Raw genomic sequence first — 13005 nt, 5'->3', positions numbered from 1 at the left:
ACTTTATGTTACGAAAACACATGAGAATTTGCTGTTTTTGCTACTTTTTATGATGAAAATCGAAAAGCGTTTGTCACGCTTTTACTCCAGGTAAACTATCTCGATTATAGATATCTGTATTTAGAAGTTCAGCTATAGCGCTATTGTTTACGACGACGGGAAAATGCCTTTATTGCCGCGGCGGTCCGGGGTTCGATTCCCGACGCGGTCATCTTTTTTCTTCATTTGGAATTTTTAAAATATTTTGGAAACAAAAAATTCATATTCTAATGTTCATAATATGACCAAACTTAAATTTGAAAGAAAGATTATTTTTTAGCCAAATCTGGAGGTCAGTGCCTTTAATGTATTAATGTGCATTTAGAAAACTTAATCAGCCTCGCGGCTGCGCCGCTTCTAGCTGATTAAACTTTTAAAATACAAATTAATAAACACTAACCTATACTTAAAGCAAAAACCTGTGAATAAAGACCATGGCTGTAGAAAGGCCATTATTTTTAATTTACAAACATGGTCTTTATATTAGTGAACAGGAACCAAATTATTTTACTCTCTCAGCTAGCCAGCTGAATGGTTATCTCATATGTTTTTATACATACGGAGTAGAATGACAAGCTGTTTTAAAGTTGACAATTAACACCTTAAAACTATTTTTTATGATAAAATGTTGTTAGTCCTCTTGAAACGGAGAAAATAATAACAAAAATAAAACCGAAATATTCATATTATGCGTCATTTATGACGGCCATTCATATCAAAGGACGTGAAACAGTCATGTCATATATCTAAATAGTTTTTGTCTAATATTGTGCCTTATCATGTTGAAAAAGAATCAAAGGAAAATTGCCATGTCTAATTTGCAACAAAACTACTAAAATCAAGATACATCAAAGCTCATCTAAAATTACATATATTTCCTATTACAAAGGTTAAGGAGACCGACTACCAAGTATATGTATCAACAAGGAACTTTAAAAAGTAAAACAAATGTTTTCAAAGGTAGTGTATTCGAGTAACTTGTCTGCTATAACTTTCCGAGAGTGAAGCAACGTCTTTTAGACAATGATAGCTGTATTCTTGGATTGACGATGTTTACAGAGTTGTCAGAGTTGAAGAATAAGTTAGATCTGACAGACATGAGAAACTGCAAGTGTAGATCACAAATTAAGCTCATATCATGAACAACTGTAAAAAAATATTTTTTATGAATATATACTATAGACTTTATTCAGAAACAGAATAGCGCTACCTTTCCATATAATTGCTCCTTCTATCCATTCAAAATATTTTGGATTTTTGTCCTGTCTATAGAGGCCGACTGTCTGCCTGGCACCACCTTAAACATTAAAAAAATACATCAATGTAACACAAATCAAATAACTACGACATGCTTATTACTGACAAACCAGTCTTCAACTCAAACAACCTTAAACAGCATAATACTTTTAAATTTTCAAGCTCTGTGTTGGTATCCTATTTCATAGAATTCATAATGAAATGGCGATAAAATACAGTTTGTTTTCTCTCTGGTTAATTTGATAGATTTTTCTTGAAAATCTCTGGCTAAAGTCTTCAACTTCAACTTCAACCGTCTACTGCCGAACAATCGTCTAGCTGTTTACATTTTGATGGTTTTCAGTGAAATATTTATTTTCAAACAAGATATTGCTGTTGGTACTTTCTATGAATTTAATCTGATCTGAAATACGCTTGCTTGCAAAAATATACCTCAGGGTATATAATTTTCATATCTCTAACCAATAGTGGTTGTATATAGATAGCAACAGTAGCACTTGCAGGTTCAGATCGTACTAGGTTTTGTAATAGTTATCGATCATTCTATTAAAACTGTAAAGTAGCCATTAAAATCATACTCTTGTCGTTTATATTGCAGATTCCGTTGAAATAATTAGAAAATTGTTTCTTACACTGTCTGGAACAACAAAACACTTCGTTATAATTTTACTGGGGTATTCGACTGGAGCACTTCGAAAAATATATTTTACCCTTTTTAATGAAAAGTTTGAGTTAACATACAACAAAAATTGCAAGTAAAATTTAATGTTTAAATAAATTCAAAATTTAATTTTCCTAGAAGAACTTCATCAATTATTAAATGAATATCTTAGGTCTGATTTAAATAATCACAGCTCTGGTATTTTCCAATGGGAAACCAATGCATTAGCACATTAGCGTCTGTAAAATGCTGAGAGATAGACTAGAAGCATCTTCCATTCATTCACTAACCCACGTTTTATGAAAGCAAACTTGAAACAGTTCATTTTGCGAATGTCTATTTTCATTCCCTATGCTGAGATATTTTGAAAATATTCAGTTTAGCTCTAATACTTTTGAATTACAATGTAGTTACCAAATATACAAATGTACACTAAAACTTGACTTCTTTCACATTTGTAGTCTAATATGCACTGTTTAACTTGATTATTGACAATTCTGAGAACATATTAACTGATGTGTATTTTTAAATTATTTTAAATTTGTCGCAAAATATACACTATGCTTTGAATTAGTTTAAATGATTTGTCAGATATACTCTTTACCTTGGATTCTTTCAATTTTAACAATTCGATTTGGATCAGCTCCTGATGTGAACGATACTCTACCAGAAACGCCGATTAAAGATGTGTTTCCTATACACTGAAATATTATCTCGTTAATATCCGAATCTATATATTCGAACATATCCAGTGTTTTCGCATGACCTGAAAATGATTGAAAATGGCATTAAGGTATTGGCCGCGTCGTAGCAGTTGGTTGCTTCCGTGATTTCATATTACTTTCTGTTATTTCGGCATTCTTCGGCCGTAAATGTAGCTTATTCGAGCAATGATTTCGGTGCGGTGACAACCAGAAAATGATGAAATCAGATAATAAGCTAACAGAAATTATCAATTGTCCTTGCGGCTCCACTGCCTTAAAAATTTAACAAATATTGTTCAATTAAGTATGTATACTACAAAGTATTGACAAAGTAGAGTAGCATGTAAAAATACATTTAACGTTTAGACTGTCCTCACACATTGTAACTAGCCTATTAATTTCAATTAATTACTGAAAAATATTGTTAATTTTTAATTCATTGCATTGAAGCAATTCGTTTTTGAATATCAAAGAAGTGCCGAAAACTGAAAATGATGACACGGACAAACAACTTTGCAATCGCATTGACGTACAACTTTAACTCTAAAGAAATTTATGGCTATCTTTTCCTTAACGGAAGCAGAGACTAAATCATAACTAACAAATACTCACCCATTTCTTCAAGTCTAAGATTCGTGCATTTAAGAGCCATGGCAACAACCCAAATATGGTCGTAACACTGGTAGGCAAATGAATCGTAATTCTTTGATTCCGCTTTGTAAGACGGATGCATGTAATAACGGTCTGCAAACTCCTTTGCTTCAAATATGAGTAAAAAGAAAACGAAACATATATTTTGTTGATTATCAATTATTGGTCTTGTTGATATACACTACACAATGTTACAGTGCAAAATTCACAAAACAAGCTAAAATCACATCAAATCGTATCGAATTGTATTATACAGATGTATTTCCACACCTTTAAACAACTGAATTGTGCAAGATTCTGGTAAAAGCTAGAAATGCTTACTAAAGATCATATGGCGAATATCGGACAATGCCGGGTTATCCAGGGTTCCGTTAAATCGGTCCCTATTAAAAGAGTTTTATTTAAAGAGTTTATTATATAAATGTTGAGAGACATGCCCTATCTTGGTGCTCAACTATTTACTGTTGGACGTTACGCGTTCCACTTTGATCAAGTTGTTTCTTACGGAACAGTTGGAGGAATATGTCAAGGTACGATAAATTATGACATAGAAAAAATTTGAAACGAAATTCACCCGAATTGCATAAGTGCTTACTTAAAGTCTGAGGTAAACAGTGTCTTAGTATGTCAATAATACATAATTTCATCTTGATATCCAATTTGAACACATATATGCAATAAAAGAATTCACAAGAAAAGGTGTCACTGTTTACAGTGGTTTTGATAAAAATGACAGTCTTTCTAAATAGAATGATCAAGGCCAAACTAATGTGTCAGTCAGTGTATTCACGCTTGAATGTCTTCAACAAGAATGACAATACCTGGATAAAATTGAATTATTCATAAGGAATAGACTTGAGTGTTGTTTATTGTTAAAACTGAACAAGTCTTTTTCACCGATACAATGTGCTTTCTGTTTCTATTGTTCTTAGAATTAGTGAATATATATTTTTCATTCCGTTACAGATAAATCGTGTTTATATTGATTATTTGTGTATTGACAATTCTGAATACTTTTTATCACGAACATATTTGTCCATGTGTACTTTTAAAATGTTGAAGTTTCTTTTCAATGAAGTTCCCGATTGATCTCCACTTAAAGCTACTGGTCTCGGTAAAGCTGACACAATCCAACCGCAGTTTAATCCTACTTTACAAATATTGGCAGGTATAATTCATAGATAAGAAATTTCATTAAGCTTCTAAATGACCCAACGTCAAAGCTTTACTAAAATGATATAAATTGATACAGGATATGCGATGAATAAATTATGCAAGAACTATATCTTTATAACTTCCAGAGAATTTTGCACTTACACTTAAAAGACGTCAATGGCTGATATGTACGAGGGTTGATCCAAAATTAATGTCATTGGGCCATATAAACGTGTGTAATGAAAATAAAAAACAAAATTTCATATCCTGGTACATTAATTTATTTGCAATATTTTCCGAAAAAAAAAACACAAAAATATTTTGCATACTTATATTAAGATATCGACTTCAATTGTGACCATGGTAACGGCAAACGCCGCAATCCACTGACGTTATTAATGTCAGAAAGCGGCGATTAGGTCATCAAGCAATAACAACATGCGAAGACACTACTGAAGTGTTATCGGCAGACGGCAGGGAGACGTTACTTCACATCATTACGATATCATATGATTTTGCTAGTTATTCTCAGGTTAGCTGATGGGTAACTTTGTTCTTTAAATACAAACATTAATTTTGCGTGCCCAAAATGGCGTAGGTTGCATGCTTTTGAATCTCTATCTATTTGGAATGAAACGACCCTAGACATTAATATTTTCCCATTTAATCAGGATTGAAAAAGCTTGATATATATAATTTTCATAATGATACAACAATGAATATCTGAAAGCAGTGAGATTACTAGCCAGTTTTATTACCAACACATGAAATAACGAACAGATCGACATTTTATTCCATTAAACATGTGTCTCCTATAAAATAGGAAATAGAACTACTTTAAAGTTAAAACTTTAAACTTTATAACCGTTGATGAATTTCCTACACATGTCATGATACAGGCCAAACCTGGTTTAACCTAGCCAATTAACCCCGAACATGTTTTAAGCAATGTTCTAAAATATACCAACCTGTTAAGTTTGCTATTCCTCTTTCTTCAATTGGATTTGAATAAACAGGTCCTGTAATAAACGAACCTTCAGCAGCCATGGACATTTCTTCTTCTGAACATTCCAAATTATCAAGGCTTCTTTTCCAGAAGGTTGTAGAAAACCAACCAACAAACACCCATACGATCTTAGGACCATACAGTCCGACTTTGTATGCCTGTCGATATAAAATATAGTGCTGTATGAACAACGTATTTGTGTAACTGTGACCCACATACATTTCTGTGTCTCCCATATTTTTGTGATGCTGGTTGAGGTACAGTTTTAAAATTTACCCTTGCTTGTTTGTCCGTACGACCGTCCGTCGGTCCGAGATTTTGTTGTGCATATCTCAAAAAGTATTTGATCTAGAATCACAAATCTTATAGGACTGCTTTTTTAACGTGAATATTTGTGCACCTCGAGCTTGTTTTAGATTTCACACAGCTATACCCAAGCTATGGTTCTTGACAATGAAAAGGCCGAAAGTTTGTGTCGCAAGTATCTCATGAAGTGGTTGACCTAGAGTCAAGAATTATAGGAATGTTGTTCAGCATGTGAAGTTGTGCACCTAGATCTAGATCTAGAGTAATGAAACATTACTGGATTGTTATTCAGCATACGAAGTTGTGGAACTTGGGTGTCTGGGAATTTCATTCAGTCAGACAAGACTTAGGGCCCTTGACCTACTAAAAAATGTTTATAAAAGGTTTAAATTATGTGTCAAGAATTATAGGAATATCGTTCAGAATGTGAAGTTGTTCGCCTGTTTTTCGGGTGGGGGGAGGGACTCCACTCTGGAAGACCAGAGTTACAGTCCCGGACATGGTGAAAATTATGCATTAAATTTGGGATTGAATGTCCTCTTTTTCCACCCATTCCAATCAAGAATGCTTTTACTCTGTAAGTTTCTTTCATCTTGTGTTTCTTGATGAAGTTTTATAGTATCAATACTTGCTCCCCACCACCTCTGTATCCCCAACCAAAGGAAATATAAGAGTCTTCAATTGTCAACGAGTAAAACACAACTGTACAGTAACAGGAAGTGAGGGCACCAGTGTCCTATGAATACACATCAAGTATCTTATCTACAAATCATTTCGAGAAGGAACGTGTTTGGTGATAAACATTCTATTTAGAATCAATTACCTTTTTTAATATTGTGTCTGTCTACAATCATGAAAAAAGATTTAACAAAACAAATCAGAAAGTATTCTAATTTATGTTCTTCTAAATGCACTGTGTACTAGGTCTAACTTGTTTTAAATTTAAATATGAACTTGCATTCATTTATGCATCTGAAGTAAAAATGACTTTGCAAATATCTCTGTTCATTCTGATACAAATTTCATTTCGAATCGATCGACAGAACAACCACCCAACCCCTTACTGACCCCACCTGTGGAGTAATTGGTTACCAGTTACCCGCCTGCGGTTGTAATGTTCTGAGGGCCATCTTTGGTCTTCCTGTATCGTTAAAATTGAAAACCGTCGCATGACCTTAATTACATCGAAAGAATAAAGAAGCTAACAAATTATAGAAAACTTAGATACAGACCGCACACAGAAGTTCCCTGGCTTTGTCCTCATACATGGCAGTCATTATTATTCTTGCGTCCCGACTCTGAAGTTATATAAAGTTTTAACAATAAGGGAAGAAATTAAATAAATATCTCCATGTAATATGATAACTAACCATAACTGGACAGATAAGATTGGACAGATAAGATGGTACAGCTGAAATTTTTACATGATGAAATAGAATGAAAAAAGTAACAAGAAACAGAACCAACACACGACAGATTCGACTTTTTAAAGCAGATCACCAGACAAGCCAATCAACCAACATGAATCACACAAACTACCATAGAACAACATGGACAGTCCAGAAAACCCCACTTGAACGAAACAAAAATCCCTCGGGGTACCTCCGTCAAATGATCTACAGCAAAAAGCTACTTGGGTTCGGGTACTCAAACTCACTCTTGTCAGCAGTAATGTTTAAATCACTTATTACATACAAGTTTGTTCATTAAGGTGACGTAAAGGCTTTCTAAAACTTAGCAGAAGAAATGATTCCAATGGAACAAGTGCACACATACCTTGTTTTGTAAATTCAATGTAAAATAAACAAATTTATTTTACTGGTCTTTGCACATTTTGCACACTTCTAGCAATATATGAAGACTCAGAAGAATTCATTATCCAACTGATCAAACATTACCTTTTAGTCGCCATATGACCTATAATTGTGTCAGTGTGACGTTTAATTAACTTAACCCCACCAAACCTAACTAAACCAAACATTACCTTTAAGTTCCTGACCCTGCTCATTGGATTGTGCGTAAAGATTTCCTGCGATATGATGGTGATATTTGTTTTCTGGACACTTTTGACAAAGTCATCCATTACCTGTTTGTAAAAAAATATATAGATGCATTTAATTATCAATATACCTCCGACATTTTCAAAGAGCGATAGCACCACAGCGACAAAAAGTAACCGTTAAATTAGACTGTTCACACAATAGTGATACCATACAATGGTATTTATCATCTTTAATAATTATATGACGAATATAAATAAGGCCAATTTTTATGACCGGCTTTAAAAATAACGAGTATTCAACTTTTCGCCCTCAACGAGACGAACCAAGCTGTAATTAAATTACAAAAGATATATATATATATATTCTTAACTATCTAAACAACTGAAACATCAAAGGTACTGGATTCTATTTTCTTTTTACAAATAATAATGACTGATTATAAAATCCGCGTACCTATCATATATTACCCCGGTGTTTTGTGCTGTAAAAGCATTCATTTGAATGTTTTAGGACAACCCGTGATATGGAACTGTGTCCGAGGAGTAATACTTAACAGACAAAATCTTATTTAATATTTTCTAACACACTACACTGAATTTAGTTTAATCGTGTTTTATTGCAATTATCACACAAGACATGATAGTAACTGTACATCAAGATATGAATATGCAGATACATCAGCAAACTAACAGATCAAGACATAATTATAATACTAAAGTACATCAAAATACTTTCAGTGTGATAATACAAATGGGTTTAACCACACGTTTTACCAAAATTAGAAATCGGTCCGTCCGTGGGTGTCAATTTAATATTAGATTAAACTAAATGGCGGATTTTTGTTTGGACTAGAATAGAAAAAAGTGCTTAACAAAATATAATTTTCAGATATAAATTTACATATATAGTAGAAAAGTTAAGATAACAAGATAGAAGAGAGAGAGAGAGAGAGAGAGAGAGAGAGAGAGAGAGAGGGAGAGAGAGTAAAAAAACCGATTCGGAAAAAGAACAACATACGCAATCAAGCGCAAAATGATTCAATGCAACCTCATCACACCTGCCTGCATCCCCACGCCGTGTCCAACTCAGAGTTCTCAATCAGATATACAGGCAGACGATCAGGAGGCAGTGCCAGAGAAGCGATGTGTATTTTTTTATATATGTTTGTACTTCTAAACACAAAGTTTTGTTCTCCACATCAGTTAGTGAATCAATTCCGTGAAGTAATTTATGAGTACTAAGTGGATGGAATCTACGAGTATTGATAAATAACAAGCGACGGACATTGACATAATTGCTACATTTAAAAAAGAAATATTCCGCATACTTTGCTCTTCAATTCATACAATGAATGTATGGATCGCATAAATTTAGAATGAAAGCATGTAGCTATAAAGATTGTAAAATCCACCATTCTTGCTACAACTGAATATCGTTGATGGCTCATCATTTGATATATTATAGAATATAGACTTGCCATATATTTACAACGTGGCTCACCCTGGCTAGGACTCGCTTCATTTTAAAGGAAATCAAAACCAGACATTTTGACTGGCTCAAAGTCTTATCACTTATAAAAAAGCCCAACTTTTTCTGTTGTGCGTTGTGATTGAGAAGTTATCGCTTCCAGATATGGGTGTGAGGTGAAATTTATTTCGAAATATTACAAGGGTACATTAATAAGTAAACGCGGCTGTGAAATATATGTACAACAAATTATGTAAATCACATGCATACATATGTATATTGTGCTATGTTACTGTGCTATTTAAAGTAAGGTTATTATGAAGTATATGACCAGCCACTTATATTTTGAATTAATTTAAAGGCCTAGATCTTGGCAGTGGGCCAATGGATTTCTGTCTTCATTAGCCCAGTTGGGGCTATAATGACCTTCACAGTAAGGTTCCAACAAACATGGGTCATTGTTTATTGGAAAGACTGTCTACCTTATAACTGTATCAATAAGTGAGAAGATGAAACAGCGTATTTTATCATTTTTTTAATAAATATGTTATAACTTAAAACATTATACCTATTTTGAGCATTTCTTTATTAAAAGAAAAATGTTTGTTGTTCAATAGAAACCTATTTATGAATGTATTACAAATTTCACCATGTTATTAGGAAGAAAAGGCAGTTCTTTTTTTTCTCAAGTTCTATCTGGAGATGTGCACACATTAAAATTTGATATTTAAGAAAATTTGACATTCACTCTTCTGAAGTTTTATTTTACTAGACAGATAGATAGAGTGCTCCTCGGTATAGATGGAACAAAATAATTTGATTTTATCCTTTCACATTACATACCAATAATGATGATTGCACGTATAAAAGAAAATCATTTTCCCATTTCTTTTTGTATTGTATATAAATATAATGGTAAGATGTTTTATGATATTAGCAGATATTGTTTGTCAATACAAAGAAATTATTGGGTTTTCAATATACATGTGTTTTATCATTATCACTATTATTATTATAATATTTTATTACTATCATTAATAATAATAATAATAATAATAATAATGATGATACAAATGCTCAAAATTTTATCATTATCAATATTATTATTATTTTACATTCACTAATGGAAACTAAATTTCTTTCAACTCCACTGCACACATCTTTATGGTCTAGTGGGGACCCCTGTTGTGCTAATTGCCCCCCTATATTTAGCTACTGTTACATAATCGGTGATAAGCAGCAGATAAGACTGGAGTTGTTTATAGGACTTTGGATAAGGGGAGGGGGCACTTATATAGTATTGGATCTAGGCCTTTAAAGACATAGGCTACATTTAGACTGGCTAGCAGGGACGGAGACTTTTTTAGGCATACAATGGGACTATTCTATGGATTAAAATGTTTTTGCTATGTACATGTGATGTTGCTATGTACATGTGATGTGTGTAACTGACATTATGATAAATCTATTTATATGTTAAATGTGTAAAGTACATCACACCAATCGTGTATATAAACTCAACACATACACAATGCCTTACTTACAGAGGAAAAGAATTCCAACGCTTGGTTAATAGTTGCTACTTTATTCCAGTTAAACTCCTTCATTAGGTCTATCCTGGCCGGATTATGTTTCTGGTCCGGCAGCGACAGGCGGAAAAACTTTGGGAAACGTTTTCGGTCCGAGAGGATTGGTGAAGATGATCCATAGGAAAACTATATATGAGAATAGAACGGCATTTACTGAATCTTCTGACTGCTGCATTTTTATCACATTGAAATCAAACGATAATTATAATTTAGCTTAATCCTGACATTTACGACAGAAATCTCAAAAAGTCTAGTATTAAATTTCTCTGACTTATTTCAAAAATAATTCTGCACAGTGTAGCAGTTTACCCTGTAAACATTTGTGTCCACTGGTTGACAATATCACATTATTCATACAGGTCTGAAAATTCCGCTGCTTTCGCCGAAGCTTGAAAGAAAACGTAGTGCGCTGTAAATGACGTCATTTTTGACATACCTATGATCGAGTGCGCATTAGGCTACTTAAAGGAAATAAAGTGTTCTCTTTTTAAAGTTCATATTTATGTTTCTTGTCATTTGTAAAATACGGTATGCAAGAAAAAAAATCTACCGCTGGTTGAGGTGCGGATGGATGGAATGGTCGGTATTGTTACCTGCGTTAGATTCCAAAGGTAAGACACCTGAGATGTACCTTCAGACTCCACGGAACACCCGGCACCTAGAACCATGTGATAAGTCGGATCCTCGTGCAAAGACTCAAACATTTTGTAAACAGCCAGACCTTCATTACACTGCAAAGTTAATCGAAAGATGATACGGTACATTTTTTACAAAACAGATGTTATGTTAATTTTATGTCACGTGTTGAAAAAAATATGCACACAAATACTGCTTTAAAAAAACCCTAAAAGCAACAACAACAAAAACAGGCACTTCTTACGGCAATTTAAGTAATTGTGAAAGACCAATCTGTCACTTGATAAAAAGAAAACATTGTATTATGATACCCTAAGTGGACGAACTCGCCCCAAGAATTTTAAATCTAACGCACTGAATAAGAAGACAAGTTGCTAATTAATAGAAGATAAAAATTAATCCTTTTGTCCTTCAACTATCTGTTAAATACGTCCTCAAAATCATGTCATACTGGAACATTATCAGAATTATTGTGTTAAGCTATGATTACCTGCCGCAAAGCTAAGCTTGGAAATTATAGACTTGTGTTACGTTTATTAGTATAGTCAGGAATGAGAAGGTATAACTACATTCATTTGTTTTTGCATATCTCGACGCCGTTTGTTTACAATTTCTGAAGAACCCGCACGTATCGCTTGGTTGCTAAGCCCTCTACAGACGGTAGGCTTTTGTTGTACAACACTAATTATCTCAAAGATTTTGAAATTGTACATTTTTCACATACAGACAGTGTTCCATTCCCATATAAATCACAGAGATTTACCTAGTAAGCATAGTGCATTAGGTGCTGAAAAGAATGTAAGTTAAACCATTAATAATAAAAAATGACATTCACCTTTTTATGTCCCATGAATTTGATTACGCATGACACAAATGAGCCATGCCATGAGAAAACCAACATAGTGGCTTTGCGACCAACATAGATGCAGACCAGCCTGATCAATGATGTTTACTTTCAAAGTCTATTGCAATAAGAGAAACCGTCAGCGAACAGCATCGTCCAGACTGCGCGGATGCTGGTCGGAAACGCACTATGTTGGTTTTCTCATGGCGCGGCTCAAATCATTTAACTTTTCAGTGTCATCCTTTTTCCATTATGCATTAGAAGCCATTTTATATTCAGATTTGTGTTTATTTTTTGGGCAATTGTTTCTGGAATTTCGTTCACTTGCCTCTTATCAACTAATTATTTACCATTTTGTTGCTTGTCAACGTGGGTGGTACGTAAGGCAAAACTTACGAAATAGAACATGTCCTAATCTGTAAGTCAAGACTTAAGATTTACGAAATTAAGGAATAGCATCATGCACACGATAATATTAGGCTGTACATCTTGAATTTAATTGGTGTTGTACAACAAAAACCTACCGTCTGTAGAGGGCTTAACATATGGTATGTCGTAATATGAGATACGTACAGTTTACTTGACGTTACCGTTAGAAATCGTTTGTTGTGACGCAACTTTGGAACGTTTACTATGCCGACAGTCACCGTTGAAGGTTTTTGTCTTTTAAGTATTTTATATTTTCCA

General features: G+C 33.6%; 1 protein-coding gene across 1 annotated transcript; it reads right to left on the bottom strand.

Annotated features, from left to right (window-relative positions):
• Positions 1-1024: 1024 nt before the first annotated feature.
• Positions 1025-7073, bottom strand: LOC123530980 (gamma-aminobutyric acid type B receptor subunit 1-like). The gene is made up of 6 exons (XM_053518100.1): positions 7012-7073; positions 5436-5631; positions 3274-3420; positions 2562-2723; positions 1929-1933; positions 1025-1144 (listed from the first exon to the last, which is right to left on the bottom strand). Exons 1-6 carry the CDS (start codon positions 7054-7056, stop codon positions 1025-1027), a joined length of 675 nt encoding a protein of 224 aa, XP_053374075.1. The 5' UTR covers positions 7057-7073.
• Positions 7074-13005: the final 5932 nt, after the last annotated feature.

Source organism: Mercenaria mercenaria, chromosome 11, assembly GCF_021730395.1.
Source record: "Mercenaria mercenaria strain notata chromosome 11, MADL_Memer_1, whole genome shotgun sequence".
Classification (NCBI taxonomy): domain Eukaryota; kingdom Metazoa; phylum Mollusca; class Bivalvia; order Venerida; family Veneridae; genus Mercenaria; species Mercenaria mercenaria.
This window is presented reverse-complemented; position numbering and strand designations above follow the sequence as displayed.